General features: G+C 35.4%; 1 protein-coding gene across 5 annotated transcripts in view; it reads right to left on the bottom strand.

Moving 5' to 3' along the window:
* Positions 1-10,791: 10,791 nt before the first annotated feature.
* LOC131543325 (uncharacterized) overlaps positions 10,792-20,198 on the bottom strand; it is a 28,333-nt gene continuing 18,926 nt past the window's right edge. For 2 of the 5 annotated variants that reach the window (XM_058780552.1, XM_058780551.1), the window contains exons 2-7: positions 13,206-15,189; positions 12,959-13,122; positions 12,655-12,875; positions 12,323-12,452; positions 12,073-12,173; positions 10,792-11,826 (exon numbers count right to left, since the gene is read on the bottom strand). In XM_058780552.1, the coding sequence (XP_058636535.1) occupies positions 11,694-11,826; positions 12,073-12,173; positions 12,323-12,452; positions 12,655-12,875; positions 12,959-13,122; positions 13,206-15,165 (2,709 nt within the window). In that variant the 5' untranslated portion in view covers positions 15,166-15,189 and the 3' untranslated portion in view covers positions 10,792-11,693. Of the gene's footprint in view, positions 11,827-12,072; positions 12,174-12,322; positions 12,453-12,654; positions 12,876-12,958; positions 13,123-13,205; positions 15,776-20,198 lie in introns of those variants that run through there. The other 3 variants (XM_058780554.1, XM_058780553.1, XM_058780555.1) reach the window with 3 other exon arrangements.

The raw sequence follows: 20,198 nt of genomic DNA, 5'->3' as shown, positions 1-20,198 counted from the left end.
ATGAACACCATCTCTTTTCAACAGGTCAGGTCTGCCCCAAAAATTCTTCCAATTGTCTATAAAGCCTATGTTATTCTGCGGGCACCACTTAGACATCCAGCCATTAAGTGACGACAGTCTGCTATGAATCTCATCACCCCGGTAAGCAGGGAGCGGACCAGAGCATATTACAGTGTCTGACATCGTACTTGCAAGTTCACACACCTCTTTAACATTATTTTTAGTGATCTCCGATTGGCGAAGTCTAACATCATCAGCGCCGACGTGGATAACAATCTTACTGAATTTACATTTACCATTAGTCAGCACTTTTAAATTTGCCAAGATGTCAGGCACTCTTGCTCCTGGTAAACAATGGACTATGGTGGCTGGTGTCTCTATTTTCACGTTCCGTACAATAGAATCGCCAATAACTAGAGCACTTTCATCAGGTTTCTCAGTGGTTGCTTCACTGAGTGGGGAGAACCTGTTTGATGTTCTGATCGGAACGGAAGAGTGGTGTTTTGACCCGCGACTAGGCCGCCTCATTGTCACCCAGCTGCCCTGCTGCACGGGCTCAACCGAAACCAAACAATGTACAGGACTCCCTGAGCTAGTCGCATCCAACGCAGTATCTACAGCCCTCACATTCGTACTATCCTCAACTAAAGTTTGGATGCGTGTCTCTAGTTCTAAAACCTTCTCTGTCAGCCTAACTATTTCCCTGCATTTATCACATGTGAATCCCTCGCTGCTGACAGAGACAGATAAACTGTACATGTGGCAAACAGTGCAAACACAGAAGCCATTACTCACCGTGATTGATGAATGATACCAACTTAACATACCACTGTTGTTTGATGAGCTCGTGAAAAACGGAGTGAAGAAAAAAGAAAACAATAATAGGCAAAATGCAAATGGAACCGCGAGAGACAAGCTAACGGGCTAACAAGCTGCAGTTTTTAAAAACGAACGATCAAATTAGTTAATTAGTTTGAAAGATAACACCAGAAATATGGTGGGAATTAAGTTATATATTATCACTTTAGACAAAAGGGAGTGAAAGTAAGGTAGAGATTCAATAAAAAGCGAAGGTACACGGAGCTACAATCACAAACCTCTCAGCAGCACAACAGACTGAAGCAATCGATAACGGAATAATGATAAGCCTAAACTCAGACTGTTACATGTCACTCCGGACTACAGTTTCCACCATACATTGCACTGATTACACACACACAGCTGAATCCAATCAGACACGCTTTATAAGCCTTGGACTTCCTCTTTCAGATCGCAGAGTATTGTCTGGTGTTTATCGCTCTCCCAGCCAGTGACAGCTACTTTACGGAGCCCTTCCATGTTTTCTGAGTCTAATTCGAAGTCTAGTTTATCCAGTTTATTGCCTGAGTCATTCGTATCTAGATCCTTGCCTGTGTATTTCGGATTGCCCTATGACTTGCCGTTTGCACTCTGTTTGCCCCTGTCTGGACTATTGTTTGTTTACGGATTACCCCTTTGTCAAGCCCTCTTGATTCTGTTCGCCGATCGAAGACCTGTGCTTGCCCTAGGATTACTCTTTGTCTTGCCTGTGTTGTACCTGTTTACCATTATCTGAACCTTGCCTGTTTCATGACCACGTCTCTAATAAAAGCCTAGCAAATGGATCCACACGTCTCACGTCTCGTAATGATGAGCTTGGTGCTTGTAACTTTTCAAGACAATACTTATTTCTTCTGTGTGTGCATTAGATTGAATATTAATTCAGAAATTAAGGGCCTTGCATTATAATGCAATATTAATATTGTGTTATAGCCTGGAATATATTTGATATATTTAGAGATACATTGTATCTCTGTTTGTTAAAAAATATGATTTATACCAAGCATTCCTGAAAACACTGTGGCACCAAGATAGGCTGCTATGAAGGGGGCCCTTGGGTTTGCTATGACACCAGAGCCCTATGTGGGCCTGCACCAAATAAATGCCTATGGCCAATCCAATCGAATTTGTCTTAACCCATTTAACGTTTATTATGGCATAATTCAAAAGTCATTGATAATATCAATAATCAGTGATGGAACATCAACCCCTTTCTTCTTCATTCCTTCAAAACACTAGCTTTACTTTTAGTCAGAAAACAAGGATGATATAGTTTTATAAACTTTCCTTTTATGAATTAATAAATGATAATCAGTGTTCATAAGCATTTATTTACATTAGTATTCAAAAACATGTCTAATATTCAACAAATGAGAAATTAAGTCAATGATTTACAAAATTTAAATTCTATTTTTGCATATCAGATTAAGCTAAAACTGCTATGAATAAGGACATTGTGATAGTAAGAGTTGTTCTTTATTGAATTGATAAGACTTAAAGGTACTGAATATTAATAATTGAATATCATGCTTTTGCAGGCTGCAGTCATTATTTGGGGTTGTGTTGTTCTTCTCTCTGTATCCCAGATTGCAAAACAGTTTGGAAATGAGTTTCTTATTTTAATACATTTGTTATCAAAATAAGTCAGACATTCAACATTTATGTCACTAGTAAAATAAAAAGCAGTTTACATTCATTGCAGAGAACAAAAAATATTTATCCAAAATCAGTTTACCACTTTAAGTTGTAATGATTAAAGAGATAGGGTAAACATACCCATTAAGCACACTTTCATTTTTTAGATCAGATTATAAAAAGAAAAAATAATTCATTATCCTACTTGAGGTCTTAACCAGTTGATATGTTTGTTACTATATACCTCTTATAATTTTAAGTCAATCAGATCATTGCACACTGAGATATGAGTCTCCATGTGCTCACTGTCTGGCGGTCATTTTGAAAGCTGTCTGAAAACTTTCACCAAAAGAGGAGCCCTTTAAATGTGCATTTTTTAGATGTTTAAGCCTTTATTTTGGGTAAATTTCAATTATTGTTATATTAAGAGATTAATGTTCAGACTTTTGCATATTATAACCTGGAACTTGGATGTTTTAGCAACATAACACAGATGCTACAGAACACAGTTAGCTGACTAGCTGTATAAGATTGTGTGCTACGCTAACATATTACTTCACAGGCATTACTGGCTTGTACTTTTACATCCATAATATTATAAATTGACAGTTTATTGCTGGTCTGTGGTTTTACAGTGCTGTAATTTTTAAAGATTTCATATTATTTTAAGATGAGCTTATAGGGGGGACTACTATGAAAATCACACAGCTTCAGTGTGACATCAATAAGAAAAAGTATAATTAGTATAACAAAGATATTGTTAATAATAGTTGTTCATATTAAAATATGTATCAACTTAATAGATGACCTAGACTATTTATTTAGCAAAAATTCTGTCATTTTAATAAATATTACATGACATTTATTAAAAATTGTTGCTGCTCCAGTTAAGCTCAGTGTGCTCTCTTTAAGCTCTTCCACATTGAACGTCTTCATAAACAGACTTTAAATATTAACTGATGATTGTCACTTTAAGTTAATTGATTTTCTATGGATTCTGTCGACTCAAATCTGCAGACTGGCTCTGATCTTTGGCAACAAGCATCAACTTCTCCGGACTGTAAATCTGTGGAAAATCGTGTAGTGTATTCCAGCCTTAGAGACTATAGATAAATTGACATCCATTTAAAAAGTGTTTTCATAACGAGGCTAGTTTCTGTGTTCATCCCCATGAATTAAATGTTTTATTGGTTTGTTTTATCTGATTTTTGAATGTGTTACTTAGCTGAACGTGGACTATAGATGTTGCAATGTGCTTAGATGACACTTCATTATGAATATATAACTGATCGACTTGAATGCCTTGTTGCTTGATTTTAGTGTTGTTTTTTTGTGATTGACTTTGTACCTTCAAAAAATATATATTTTTACAATTATTCTTTAAAAATTTTCCTTAAAATAAACAAGAATTTTTAATAAAACATGATATGAGTTTAATGGGAACAGGGGAAGGGTACAAAAATGTACCCATTAAGCACAGCCGTTTTTTTTTTTTTTAGAATTTAATGATGTATATCTTAATTGAAATTCTTTTATCATTAAAATAAAATGTAATATTTTTGTGTGAGAGATTAATATTTTATTTTAACATAACTTTTTGTACTGAAACCAATATCTTGTGCACTAAAAATGTCTCAATGTAGATTTTGGTGAGATTAATAGGTACGTTTACCCTAGTTCACCCAAAAATGAAAATTCTGTCATTAATTACTCATCCTCATGTCGTTCCAAACCTGTAAGACCTTCGTTGATCTTCGGAACACAAATTAAGCTATTTTTGATGAATTCCGAGAGCTTTCTGGTCCTCCGTAGACAGCAACACAACTGAAATGTTCCCAGGTCCAGAAACGTAGCAAGGTCAGTCTTTTACATGAAGCATGCGCAAGCGTCATGATACTGGCCACAATGGTAGATGAGGAGGAGAATAATTGTAGAACAAAGTTGTTATTTTTGTTTCCTTTGTGCACAAAAGTATTCTCGTAGCTTCATAAAATTACGGTTGAACCCCTGATGTCACATGGACTATTTTAACTATGTCCTTACTATCTTTCTGGACCTGGGAATGGCAACAAACGACTTCCCAAGTCAGTTTAAGTTTAAACGATTTTCACAATCAATTTGATTCAACTTAATTCATGTTTTACTGTTTCTTATTGTCATTGTAGGCTTAGGCTTCTTTTTTCTGTTAATTTTAATGAATATACAAATTAATAAAATTAGTTATTTATTTTCTGTTACAAAATTTTCTTTTTTTGTTTTAACACCGCACCCCCAGCCCCCCATTTTTTCTTGGGCTACACGCCAGGGGGTGCTGCAGCACCCTCAGCACCCCTACTTCCCGCAGTAATGACCGTGTGTGATACATAAAATATTTAAATCAACCTTTAGAGGTGATGGGACATTTTACAGTACTGTTATGTGCAATTGTCACATTACAATACATTACCTAACTAAGGTAAGGTGTGAAAGAGATGTGATGATGATGATTGATTAAGGTGACAAGTTTAATTAAGGTGCAGGTTAAGATACTTTTGATTTATTTTCTTCTCCCAAATGCTAAATGGCAACAAACACCACATTGCACTGAAAGGTTTTCTTGATCTATGAGGTCAATTGCATGCAATTACAAAATAATTTTATTTGAATATGTATACTTTTGTTTTGTTGAAACATCAAGTCAACAGTTTTTTTTGTAACTGACAAAAAAATAGTATAAAATCTTTATAAAAGTCACTGTTGAAATTACTGGTGCCAGCAAAATGAGATTTTATCTTGCACTCATGATGCTGAGTTGATGTCCATAATGACACTTTCTCTGGAGTTCCATCCTCTTTCTTTGGCAAACAAGTACACACTCCCAAAGAGATCAGGGAATAACGCCATCAGGTTGATTTTCACAGCATCAGCTTTGCTGTGAGAGAACGAAACACACAAAATAACAAAATTATTAGGCAAGAAAGTCTTAGTTAAAAGTTAAAACTCTATCTTCTGGCTGTTGATCAAAATTGATCAATTGTTACTTTACTTATTGTCCACCTTGCATTGTAAAAGCATTACCAGCTCAGATTGTGCATTATTTTCCTATAATTCAACAATTCATCGTCAGTTATTCCTGTAACTCACTAATGCTCGTGTAGGTTGCGTATAAATCGCAGCAGACCCAGTGTGTTCTCAGGATAGGCTTTCTTCTTACCATCCAGCTTCTGGACAAGCTCAGATGTCAACTGAGAAAACAATATTTGACAATGAACAATAGTGTTGTAGTACTCAAGACCGATCTTAAGACCATTTTTTGATGGTCTTGGTCTGGTCTCGGTCTCGACCGCATTTGTACTCGGTCTTGTCTTGGTCTCAGACTAAGAGGACTCCGGATTTTGTTTCAAGACCGGTCAAGACCAGAGCTGCGGGGATATCACTAAATTGCCTGTACCTTGTTTGATTTATTTACAACCATCATTAATGTTACTGAATGTGAAACTTCCTGCTTCAAATGGAATCAATAACTATAAATAAATAACTAAATAACAAAAATAAATAATTTGATTTATACCAGTGGATCTCAAAATGTTTGACTTCAGTTCACCCCTATTGTCTAAAAAATATTTTAGAGCTTAGCATGACTTGAAAGATGTATATTCATTACAAAAATAACCAAATACCAAGAAATATTTTGGATTTTTACCCGTTTTAGTTCATTTTAATGCTTGTTTTTTCTTATTTTAAATAATTTTAAGTCATCTTGAGGCCCCCTTGGAAGTTTGTTGAGGCCCCGTGGTGGGCCCCTGGCTGAGAACCACTGATTTATACTGTTATGCCGGGTCAGAAATTATTGAGGGATTGTGTCAAAAATGCCACCAAAATTAATAGATACAACCACAAAATTCAAGATATTGTTGTGAAAAAAGTGATTGAGAGTATGAGTGCTTAATTTTCATAAATCGCTGTCAGTCGTCCCATATATTTTTGGAAGGAAGCTGGCGTTTACCACAGACATTGACAAATGCGGCGTGAATGCATTTATTCTTAATACATTAACGTCCCATCTGAATACCTGCTAATGGATAAAAAGCAGTGCGAGTAATGCTTGGGAGTACTGCTTCGAGTACTGCTTGTTAATAATGAAATATTTGAACATTCTGTGCTGATTCTTAATGAGTGCTTCACATGAGCTGCCTGCAGACTATTCTGAACGTTCATAATCAGTTCATATGAGAGTCGTCAAAAGTGCTGCTATTTGTAAACCATGTACAATGACAAATTTATTCAATTTATTCAGTTTTAATATATTTATGGTAGGAAATTTACAAAATATCTTCATGGAACATGATCTTTACTTAACATCCTAATGATTTTCGGCATAAAAGAAAAATGGATAATTTTGACCCATACAATGCATTGTTGGCTATTGCTACAAATATACCTGTGCTACTTATGACTGGTTTTGTGCTCCAGGGTCACATATTTGAAATTGCACATCTGTAATCATGACAGTACAATATAATACTTTGAAAATATATTAACTTTACATGTCATATTGAATAAAACCTCTGAGCTACAGTCAAGAATGACACCTCAAACCAAACGGTTTGTTCCCAGGTGAAAAAGACGTAGTATTAAATGTATTAAAAATATACTTGAAATTCAAGTAGTATGTTTATAATACATTTGTATTCTAACATGCTTATTTGAAGTGCATTAAAATATACTTTAATATATTTTAATATATTTCTAAAAAGTATACTAGAAGTACTTTTGTATTAAAAATATGCTTAATTATACTTCTAAGAAATATGCTAAACAGAAGCATACTTTTAATGTGTTTATAAAGAGTATACTAGAAATACTTTGGTAATAAATATATTCTTAGTTACACTTTTAAGGAATACACTAAACACAAGCATACTTTTAGTGACGTTTTAGTGTATTTACAAAAAACACACTTATGTTACTCTTACTTAAAATATATTTTATGTGTATTTTGTGTAAGAACATCCCAGGTGAAAAAGACGTAGTATTAAATGTATTAAAAATATACTTGAAATTCAAGTAGTATGTTTATAATACATTTGTATTCCCAACATGCTTATTTGAAGTGCATTAAAAGTATACTGAATTGCATTTTAATATATTTCTAAAAAGTATGCTAGAAGTACTTTTGTATTAAATATATGCTTAGTTATACTTCTAAGAAATATGCTAAACAGAAGCATACTTTTAATGTGTTTATAAAAAGTATACTAGAAATACTTTGGTAATAAATATATGCTTAATTACACTTTTAAGGAATATACTAAACACAAGCACGCTTTTAGTGACGTTTTAGTGTATTTACAGAAAACACACTTATGTTACTCTTACATAACTTTTAATGTACTTTATATTGCAGTAGGCCTACACATGGTTCTATTTTAAATATTTATGTATTTATAATTTTAATATTTGGAAAAGTACGATATTTTGAAAAACATTTTTTACATTTACAATGTACAAACCTTTGTCAAATATTATTAACCATTGCAGTATTTAAAATATGTTGTTTAATATGGGTTATGCTACTTTGGTTTATTAGGCTGTTGTTCATTACATGATACATTAATTGTAATAAGCTAGGTGTTTATAAACTTGTTCAAGCTTGACGCCTTTATTTTCTAATATACATTTCTGAAATTCCCACAAAGATTTCAACATCATATCTGATACCAATGAAGTATTTACAGGCCATGGATGATGACGTTGGAGAATGTGTGGATGACAGGCTTTTTCAAGCCAACTTAATGAGAAAAAAAAAAACACGTTTAAATTCAAACAACACAGACTGAACCTGATTGGTTGAGCCATTGAACGGCTCTGATTGGTTCGTATGATAATGAGCTCGCAGCAGAGAGCTTCGTAAATCAAATATGATGTGCGTGCAAATGTCCCTTGAATGTGAATATAAGTCTAAATTTAAACAGTATTATATTATATAGAGCGATCGTGTCTCTTTAGGGCGCTTGGAGGAAACCACGCAATTCATATGGATTACTTTGGCGATGTTTTTTTGCGATGAACTTTTTGAAACGTGAACATCTTTGATGAATCTTTTCATCGGAGGGACATACATCTCTCAGATTTCATTAAAATATCTCCGCTTTTCTTTCGAAGATGAACGAAAGTCTTGGTTTGGAGCATCTTAAGGGTGAGTGATGGCAGAATTCAAATTGTTTTGGGGGAACTATGAAATTAATTAGAAAATATGTAAGGGATAATCAACGGCTAGCTGTGCATTAAACGATTTGAATGCACGACGTGGAGGCTAAGAACCACCCGACGCGCCTCTGCGAAGTGCATTCAGATCGTTTAATGCACAGCTAGCCGTTGATTATCCCGTTTATGCCATGGTCATTTGCCAGCATTCACATATTAAAGATGTTAATAACATTTGCGCTGCAATATTTGACCGGAACGATAAAAATGACGGTTATTTTCGTCTGTATTATTATTCAACTGTAACTGTATGTTACTATGGTTACCAATGTACCTGCAGTTCAACGATTTTAATAAACACCTGCCAGCCAATCAGAATCCAGTATTCAGACAGACCATGGCATAAAGCGGTATGTTCTTATTGTTACCAGCTTCTGCGAGCAGGTATGGCGTCTGGCTTCAGAACCTCACTGTGACTTCAGGTAAGATTTGTATTTAATTAACGTTATTTGACTGTACCAGTCATGTTTTTGACACATGCATTGGCAGAAAAAAATAAAATAAAATTAGTTAACATTAACATTCTTTTATTTGCAACATAAAGTATATATATTTCTGATTTCCTGAACAATTTGGCTTCATTGTAATGAGGTTAATGATCTTTGAAAAACCATGATTATGAACATACAGTTACTTTGTCTTGAGCTGATCAGCAAACTGTGGTAGTGTTGGTTGATTGGTGTCTATATTTGTTCAAGCTTGACGACCATATGACTTTATTTTCTAATATATATATTTCTCATTACAGATAAGAACAAAGATTAAATTGTAAGAAGGGTTTCTTATAAAAGCATACAGTACATCTGAAACTGCTGAGACTGGTAAGGTTTTTGACTATATTTCCGACCAGGTACATTCTTCTGTCATTCTTAAATAGAAAACAAATCATCAATCATCATTTGCCTTTTTTGTGTGTGTGCGTGTAAGAAATATTAACATTTGTTGTTTTATGTTGTAATTTTTATTTATTCATTGATGTAAAATTCTTTACTTTTAAGTAATACAGGTATAACTGAAATGTTCTACAAATGGATAAGATGGCTCTTCCATAGCATTTCAGTCTTTTTTTCATTTATGTTTTTTGTATAATGTTTTAAAATGTACTTGAGTATGTTTGTAGTAATACAAAAATACTATAAACATATTTGTATTTCAAGTGCATTTTTAATACATTTAATAGTATGTTTTTTTTTCACCAAAGTATATATACTGCTGTACATTTTTAAATGTACTTCATGAATATTTGTAATGTACACAGTATATAATACATTAAAGTTTTCTAAATATCAAAGTGTACGTGTGTGTATATATTGAAAAATATAATACTAATAAATATAATATAATATACTAGTAGTGTACTGCTAATGCATTTCTAATAAGCTGAAATACAATTGAAATATACTTGAAGCACATTAAAACGATGCTTCAAATATACCTTACCTGTAGTTCATGAAGTATTAAAAGTACATTTTAAATGTATTTTTAAAAATACACTTAAATTGCACTAAATATACTTAAAGTGGTTCCAATTTAACACAATTTCAATATATTAAATATATTACAAATAGATTAAAATTGAACTTAAGCATATCTTGAAATACATTTAATATACTTAAAGTTGTTCCAAAATAATACATTTAATATGCAATTAGTACAGTACAATATAAATATATTAAGTGTGTCTGAAAAAGCACAATTTAAATATATTTCTTTTTCACCTGGGTCTTCATCACTGTCGTGTTTTAATAAAGCAGCGCTCACCTCGTTCACTAAACCTTGCCAGTCACTTTCACTTCGTTTGGACGAGGTCATCTCTTCCAGCGTTCGGCGATTAAATAATGTGCGTAAATCCAAAGCTTTCGCGAGCTTTATGGAGACTGAGAGCAGAAACTTCACCTTCCTGTCAGCACTGTTTACTCTGGGTCAGCTGGTGCACAAGATCCGGGTTTATCAAACTCAACCAGCAGCGATATTCACAATATCAGTGCGGGCGTCGACGAGAAACTGAGAATTTTCAGTAGCGAATTTTTCATCTCAATTTTTCAGACAATATGCAATAAAGGGGTATAGTTTATTTTTATTGTAGAGGGGCATTAAACATATCCAACCAGTAGATGGCGAACAACACAAATTAAGAGAAATGTATGAAGAAGATTTGAGAGGAATAGATTAACATTTGTTGTTTTAAATTAGATGTCATTATATATTTTGTCCAGATTGTTTGCTAAATAACAACTTTCTTAACACATAACAATATTCAATAATAATAACAACCTCTGAATCCTACTGCATAGCTTTAGCACTCTAACTCCCAATTTCACAGACAAGGTTTAAATCTAATCCCAGAATAAAATGCACAATTTGAGCTGTTTTAACTGAAAGAGACATGCACTGACTGATCTTAAAATATATAAGTGCCTTTTTTTTGTCTCAAGATGCAAACGCTAACCAGTAATGTTTCCTAAGGCACGTTTATAAAAGATAAAATGTCATAATTGAGCTAAGCCCCGTCTGTGAGCAGGCCTAAATTGTTCATTATAGTTGATAAGACATTTTCCAGTACTGTTATTATACACTTTCCAAGCTGACCCATAATCCATTTACTGGCTATTAAATCTATCCAAAGGGTTATCAAAAGGTATAATGATGATTAATTTTTATATGACACCATCATCATGAGTTTTTCTAATAACCCCATGATCACCAGCTTATAAGGCACTTTTATTTACTTTTTGTCTCCCAAGCACTAAATAGCAACAAACACCACCACTTTTTCAATTTATGTAACAAAAGACAAGACTTTCAATTATGTTGAAAGATTAAATCATCAGTATTTTAGTAACTGAGGAAAAAAAACTAAAACTGTATAAAAGCTTTACTGTGTAGGAGTTCAATTTTTATGCTCAGTCACTGTGTTGGAATGAATGCAGAATTTTATGTCAGATTTTTTATGTTCATGATGCCAAGTTGATGTCCATAATGACACTTTCTCTGGAGTTCCATCCTCTTTCTTTGGCAAACAAGTTCACACTCCCAAAGAGATCAGGGAATAACGCCATCAGGTTGATTTTCACAGCATCAGCTTTACTGTGGAGAGAACGACACACAAAACACAATTATTGTGCAAGAAAGGCTTAAAACTGAATGAGTTTGAAACTCATTTTTCATCCAATTCTATGATACTTCTCTCCTTCTGTCTGTTGATCATATTTGATCAGTTGTTACTATATTTATAATTTGTGTTGCATTGTCAACACATTACCAGCTCAGGATTTGCTATAAAACATTTCTCTACAATTCAACAATCCATCGTCAGTTATTCCTGTAACTCACTGATGCTCGTGTAGGTTGCGTATAAATCGCAGCAGGCCCAGTGTGTTCTCAGGATAGGCTTTCTTCTTACCATCCAGCTTCTGGACGAGCTCAGACGGCAACTGAGAAAACAATATTTTGACATGGAACAATGGTTTTCCACATTACTAATTAAAGATTTATGCTTTCAATTAAACTTCAACAATAAAAGCAAGGTCAATTATATGGCATAATATAGGCATTAACAGCTGTTTTTTTTTTAATTACTGACTTTAGTCTTCCATTCAGAAAAGCTTTTCCCCTCTGTGTATTTTGAGACGGCATTAAGCAGCTCCTCATCTGCATCACGACAGTTTTCAGCCTCTTTCTCATTTCCCAATATTTTCAGATACCGCAGTTTCCTGAGACAATTTCAGAAACATTATACAATCAGTTATATCATCTATTCTATAGTGTCTGAAAACTATACAAATTAATAGTAATTAAAAATATAGATTGTTTTAAGCTTAAAAGTAACATATTGGGAGTAATAACTTAACGGCTCCTTGAACGCACTCGTTTTGTACTATATTTCACTTGTCAAATGTCATGAAGATCATATACCGTTCATCAGTCCAGAAGAAGGGGTGTGCGAGGGTTTGCTCCACAGTCGGTCTGTTGTTTGGATCTTCATTAATCATCCACTCGACGAGATCCTTCGCTACATCATCATCCAGATGCTGCAGAGAGTATCTTCCTTGTAGAATGTTGTACTCACAATCCACATCTTCACCGAATGGATGTTGTCCTCCAGAGAGAATGTAGTAGACTAACATCCCAGTGACCTTCAAACAGGTTACAGTGTTACCACTAATTCAGAATTTCCACTGAGTAAACTTGAGTTAATTGGTTAATATTGAAAACACACCTGAATGTCGGAGCTCCTCTTGTATCCAGTGTTGAACTTCTCATTTATGTTCTCTTTTGCCTTCCAGCATCTAGTTCCAGCGATGCTTGTTCGTAAAGTGGTTTCACCCTGTTTCAGTCGGCGACTTATGCCAAAATCAGCCAATCTAGCTTTTTCATTTATGTCTGTAAAAAAAAAACAAGACTTCAAATTATTTTAAGAAATAAATGGTTCTGATCATTTTTAATCTCTCAGGTTTAACTCCTACCAATCAGGACATTCTGGGGTTTGATGTCTCGATGGAGCACTTTGGTTTTCTGGTCGTGTAAAACCTGTAAGCTGCAGAGAACTTCCTTCACCAGCTTCTTGAGAACCAAAGATCTCTCAGCGCTGTCGTCCGGTAAATGATCTTGAATATATTCCTCCAGTGTGTACTCACAAAGCTGAAGAACAAGGTATCCGAAATGCATATCTTCAGCAAAGTCCACATATCTCACAATAGAGGGACTATCAAGTTCTGGAAGCCATAGAAATTCCTCCTCATTTTTGAGGTCTTGGTAATTAAACCTGTTCATTCGTTTCACAGCCACCTCAGTGCCGTCATCCTTCAAACCAAGGAAAACTTGTGTTCCATCACTTCCTTTAGCAATCAGAAATTCAGGTTCAAGAACAAGAACAAGGTTTCCCAGTCTATATGCTTTGCTAGCATCAATGTTAGCTATCTTCTCGAGCTTGGACCTCCAACGGTGGCTGGTTTGATGCCACCTTCTTGAGTTCTCATCAGGTCGTGTGAACGGCTGCACACTTGAATTTGATTCCTCAATGGATGTTACTACAATGTCTGGAAATGGTTCCTCTTTACCGTCACCTTCTTGTGATTCCACTTCTTGCTGGATTTTTTTCTTTTTTTTTTTCTTCTTCTTCCTGCTTGTTAACAGAGCTGCAGTCTCCTCGCATAAATTATCCACTGCACTTGAACCTGCTGGATGTCTGAGTGATTCATCCAACTTTTGCAGTTTCTTTTTCATGACTTCATCCATCTCTATCTCTGCAGTGTTAAGGATCATCTCTGGGATATAGGACAATGCTACAAGTTCAGGAGCAATGTCATATATATAGACAAACAGTCCATAAGTCCAAACTCTAATTACACTTGAATAATTAGGATGAGTGAGAGGCAATAGACTTTTGTACATTTTCTCATAGACAGAATGATTCAATCCCAGTTTCTGCTCAGACGTCTTCTGCATCATGACATTGAGTATATTTAGTATCAGATGATTGACTCTTTCTCCTTGTGGATTTCCAGAGTGCTGAAGACTGTTTGTTAGCATTGGCACAAGATCACTGAATATCTGAGGAGAAACACTTTCACTGACACACAAAGCAGCATATAAGCAGTTCAGTGCAACTGGCCAGTGTTTCTGAGGGATTCTTGGGAAGCGTTTGATGACTCCCTCAATGTATCTGTCTGCATTCTTTGTATCTTTTAACCACTTGATGGCGCTCTGACGATACAGCTCTGAACTTGGACCAATGACACCAAAATACACCTCAAACAGAATTGTGTGAATTAAAGGATGCTCTTGAAAGAAATTTCCCTCATAGATTCTGAAAACTTCTATCTCACTTTTTGTTCGTGCAGCACAAGAAAGAAAGAAAAACTGATGTACTTTATCAAACTCTTGACTCTGTGAAGACAATCCACAAATCATTCTCTCCACTTTTTTATCAAGCTCAGGATTCATCCCATAGTTAATTTCAGGTGAAGCTCCAGCCTCTATAAGTGCTTTCACAATGTCTTCACGGTTTTGATGAACAGCATATTGCAATGGAGTAAAGAATTGATATCCATCTGGATCAGCTTTTGCTGCAAGTAATATTTTCACGATACTCAGTGGAACTCCAGTTAAAGCAGCATATTGTAGAGGAGTTTGTCCATTTGTTGAGTGTTTGTTTGGATCAGCCAACTTTTTAAGTAGAAAAGAGCAGATTTCTTCATTTCTGCATAAAACTGCTGCTGTTAATGGAGTAACATCATCTTTCCAGTCTTTAAAAGGGTACAAACCATTAATATCTCTGCCTCGCAGTCCATCTCTGCCTCTTATTAATTTGCGAAGTCTCTCTGACTTGTTCTCTATGATGCATTTTATTAGAGGATCTGTTTTTCTTGGTACTGCTGGAATTGGAATTGGAAGTGAAATCGGTACTGGGATCTGGAATGCCATGAATCTTCAAATGTTCATTTCAATCTGTGAATAGATGTTAAACACCACTTCCATTATGGACATGTAATAGATCCCATTCTTTAAATGCTTTTTTTATAAGAATTTATGAATTACAGAAGAAGTCTAAAGACAGCCAAATGTACAACAAAACCATTGTTGGGCAACAAATCTTACAATTATTAAATTATTAAAATATTTGTATTATGTATATAACCACACACACATGCATGTATATTTAAATATGTCACGATACGCTGGAGCAAGAAAACGAGGAGATGAGGAATTCTTCAACAAAACAGTCTTTTAATTATACAATAGCTGGAACACAGGGAACGTAGGCGACACGGAGCACATAAAATGACATATAACAGCGGACGCTAGACTCAAGGAAACACAGGGCTTAAATGCAAGGAGTAAATAAGATAATTAATCAAACACAGCTGGATTCAAATAAACACAATGAGGACGGGAACAGGAAAACCCAAATAAGGACATGAGGAAACACAGGGAGCACATGGAAACACACAGACAGTCCATACTCCTGACAAATACAGGTGCATCTCAATAAATTAGAATGTCGTGGAAAAGTTAATTTATTTCAGTAATTAAATTCAAATTGTGTAACTTGTGTATTAAATAAATTCAATGCACACAGACTGAAGTAGTTTAAGTCTTTGGTTCTTTTAATCGTCATGATTTTGGCTCACATTTAACAAAAACCCACCAATTCACTATCTCAACAAATTAGAATACTTCATAAGACCAATAAAAACATTTTTAGTGAATTGTTGGCCTTCTGGAAAGTATGTTCATTTAGTGTATATGTACTCAATACTTGGTAGGAGCTCTTTTTGCTTTAATTACTGCCTCAATTCAGCGTGGCATGGAGGTGATCAGTTTGTGGCACTGCTGAGGTGGTATGGAAGCCCAGGTTTCTTTGACAGTGGCCTTCAGCTCATCTGCATTTTTTGGTCTCTTGTTTCTCATTTTCCTCTTGATTCTCTATGGGGCTCAGGTCTGGTGAGTTTGCTGGCCGCCAGTCAAGCACACCAACACCATGGTCATTTAACCAACTTTTGGTGCTTTTGGCAGTGTGGGCAGGTGCCAAATCCTGCTGGAAAATTAAATCAGCATCTTTAAAAAGCTGGTCAGCTTCTTGGTAAACGGGTGCAGTGACTTTGGTTTTCAAAAAACACAATGGACCAACACCAGCAAATGACATTGCACCCCAAATCATCACAGACTGTGGAAACTTAACACTGGACTTCAAGAAACTTGGACTATGAGCTTCTCCACCCTTCCTCCAGACTCTAGGACCTTGGTTTCCAAATGAAATACAGAACTTGCTCTCATCTGAAAAGAGGACTTTGGACCACTGGGCAACAGTCCAGTTCTTCTTCTCCTTTGCCCAGGTAAGACGCCTCTGACGTTGTCTGTGGTTCAGGAGTGGCTTAACAAGAGGAATACGACAACTGTAGCCAAATTCCTTAACACGTCTGTGTGTGTTGGCTCTTGATGGCTTGACCCCAGCCTCAGTACATTCCTTGTGAAGTTCACCCAAATTCTTGAATCGATTTTGCTTGACAATCCTCATAAGGCTGCGGTTCTCTCAGTTGGTTGTGCATCTTTTTCTTCCACACTTTTTCCTTCCACTCAACTTTCTGTTAACATGCTTAGATTCAGCACTCTGTGAACAGCCAGCTTCTTTGGCAATGAATGTTTGTGGCTTACCCTCCTTGTGAAGGGTGTCAATGATTGTCTTCTGGACAACCGTCAGATCAGCAGTCTTCCCCATGATTGTGTAGCCTAGTGAACCAAACTGAGAGACCATTTTGAAGACTCAGGAAACCTTTGCAGGTGTTTTGAGTTGATTAACTGATTGGCATGTCACCATATTCTAATTTGTTGGATAGTGAATTGGTGGGTTTTTGTTAAATGTGAGCCAAAATCACCACAATTAAAAGAACCAAAGACTTAAACTACTTCAGTCTGTGTGCATTGAATTTATTTAATACACAAGTTTCACAATTTGAGTTGAATTACTGAAATGAATTTTTCCACGACATTCTAATTTATTGAGATGCACCTGTATACAGTATGTATATCCTGTATATGTGTGTGTGTGTGTGTGTGTGTGTGTGTATATATATATATATATATATATATATATATTAGTGCTTGTCAATCGATTAAAAAAAATTAACTAATTAATCGCACATTTTTCTGAAATTAATCACGATTAATCCCTCCTAACATTAAAGTTTTTAATTATACTTTTATATTGCAATAATTTCACATTCAATCTTCAAATGTACAAACAACATAGAGACAGTATTTTTTTAAATATTTGTTTGATATTTCATCTTTTTTTTATGACTGAAGGCCAGTATCACTGATACCAATACTGATTTCTCTATAAAATGGCAGGGGTTGAAAATGGGCACAACACCGGCACCTTTGTGCGTTCAATGGAAGAGCACGCGCTGCGAGCACAGTACCGTTTCCGCTCTCATTTGACTTGCGCCGGGCGCTGAAGTGATGTGGAGCGCGCGTCTGAAACATCTCCGGTTTGATGTTGTCGTAAAGACGCTCTGAGACTGAATAAATGCACTTCTTGTCAAGAGAAAAAGTGACAGAAACAGCAGTTGTGAGAGGGGTGGCCAACCCCAGCTCCGCCCCTGCATTAATTGCGTTAAATATTTTTAAGGCATTAAACTGAAAAATCACCTGCATTAATGCGCTAATTTTGACACCACTAATATATATATATATATATATACATATATTGTAACTGAGTTAATTGGGACTGTATTGCACTGGTTTAGGGTAGTTGCATTCGCACTGGTGCGTCGGTCAGAACACAGGAGGCATGAATAAGAATCAACAGTCTTTAAAGTTCAGTAAATGATCAGCAGGAAACAGGAGTAGCATCTGCCTGCAAAACCGGAGGCTGTATTTTCAGGAACGCAGTCCTAGGACCGCATTTCTAGGACCCTAGGTTTTTAGTGACAACGCCACCTACCGAATTAGAGGACCAGCGAAGATGGCTGACAGTCAGAGTGTGAGTATCAAATGTGAATCAATCTTTATTTGTTTAACATTAAAAACAGTTGTGATGCATGTCATTGGAAAGTTAACGTAGTCGAAATGATCGTGATTTGCTAAATAGTCTTGAATGCATAGCCATCATATATTAGCCTCTAATGCTGTAAAATGAATTGTTAGCATGATAAGCCTGTGTTGAATTACTGGCAGCACAATAAACTGTAGCACGTTCGTTGTGAAAGCTTGTTAATTACTCATTGTTTTTCCATTTTAATTAAATGTTAAAATAATCTTAATGTTTTAACTGTCATGTGCTCACAGTCAGCCTGTTTAATGTTACCCCACAATACATGTTATGAGTACGTCTCTTCATTTTGACATGGTTTCATAATGTTGGTTGAGACATATGACATTTTAATAGTCAGACATAACAGAGAGGCCATCATAATAATTGACTGTTAAAATACCACGTGTTAGATTGTGTCATTTACTGTGTACTGTACTCTATATGAAGTGCTTTCAAGTATAAATAAATTGGTCAAGTATTGGAATTGTTTCTACACAATGTCCAATGTATGATTATGTAATGATTATGTTCTCCATTTACTATTTCAGTGAAGAGGAAGAATTGAATAGGGTGATAGAGAAACAACTGAGAGAAGAGGGGAGAGCATCCAGGTGGTAGGTAGTGCTGCTGCATACATCACATCAGTCAATAATATGTTATTTCTATTCAGATTTCTTGTATCTCTCTCTATTATTTTTTTTTCTCAGTTCAGATGGGCTTTATTGACATGAATGTTTCAAGAAACTTTGTTCCCACAACATCAAAATATTTTTTTTCCAAATCTTTTAACAGTATGCAATAATAGTATTATGAACATTAATTAGTATGAAGATTGATATAATTATTTTGGATCGTATATGTGTGTGCGCTCTGTGGTAACTAAGATCTTTTAAATATGAAATTTAAAATTAGAGAGTAGAACATGTTCAACTAAATGTTCCTTATTTCATTCACTTCTCTCTCTTAGGAGTCAGTGAAGACGTCGTCCATGAAGTTCTTTCTATGTGGTTCACGTCATGAACAAATTTGTTTTTGTGTGTGTTCAAGTTCAACTGTTGTAATATATTATTTTATAAATATACACAATCTTAAATCTACCCCCAGAGGCATCCTTGTGTCTTCCCTCTGTACTTGAAAATGTGGTTGATCTAGTGACTGAAAAGACTATACCATGTTTCCTTGTTTATTTTACATGAGTTATTATATTATGCTAATTAGACCTAATGATTACTCAACATTCCTAGGAACCAGGTTTAATTGCAATAAAGAAAATAGTATTTGGGTGTAATAAAACTTTTAAAAAAACTCTAATGTAGTTAAAACTGGGTGGAAATACTGCCTTAGTGGCACTTTTTTCAGTCCTCCAAAACTAGGGTCCTGGAAATGCGTTCCCGGGACTGCGGTTCTCCGGCTCGGTAGGTGGCGCTGTCACAAAAAACTAGGGTCCTAGAAGTGCGGTCCTACAACTGCGGTCCTGAAAGTGCAGCCTCCGGTATAGGCTCTGTGCACAAGCGTAGCGACGAACTTCCGCTATCGCCAGAAGTCGGGATATCAGTTTCCGGTTTTCATTCGCGTCGCCCAAAATGTCAGTATTTACTAGATGTCTCCGAGATCTGCCAAGCAGAATCAGCGAGGTCCATCACATCATTAATGTCTGGTCTCCTGCTCCACTACACAAACGAAACAAGGGATTCAAACGCAATATATCGAGTTATATGCACAAATAGTTTAATATACATGTTATTTTAGCATCTAGCGGCTAGCGACATGTTCATTTTAGAAGCTTTTCCTTCTCAATTTTTAACGCAGACTGTTTGTTTTTTTTTTTTTTTTTGTGTGATAATTGTATTATCAATTGTATTAAACATCTCCCCCTCTCAGTTTCTAATAAATGCTGGTCCCCATTCGGGTTACTGCATGC

This window comes from Onychostoma macrolepis, chromosome 07 (assembly GCF_012432095.1).
Source record: "Onychostoma macrolepis isolate SWU-2019 chromosome 07, ASM1243209v1, whole genome shotgun sequence".
In the NCBI taxonomy this organism is placed as follows: Eukaryota; Metazoa; Chordata; class Actinopteri; order Cypriniformes; family Cyprinidae; genus Onychostoma; species Onychostoma macrolepis.
This window is presented reverse-complemented; position numbering and strand designations above follow the sequence as displayed.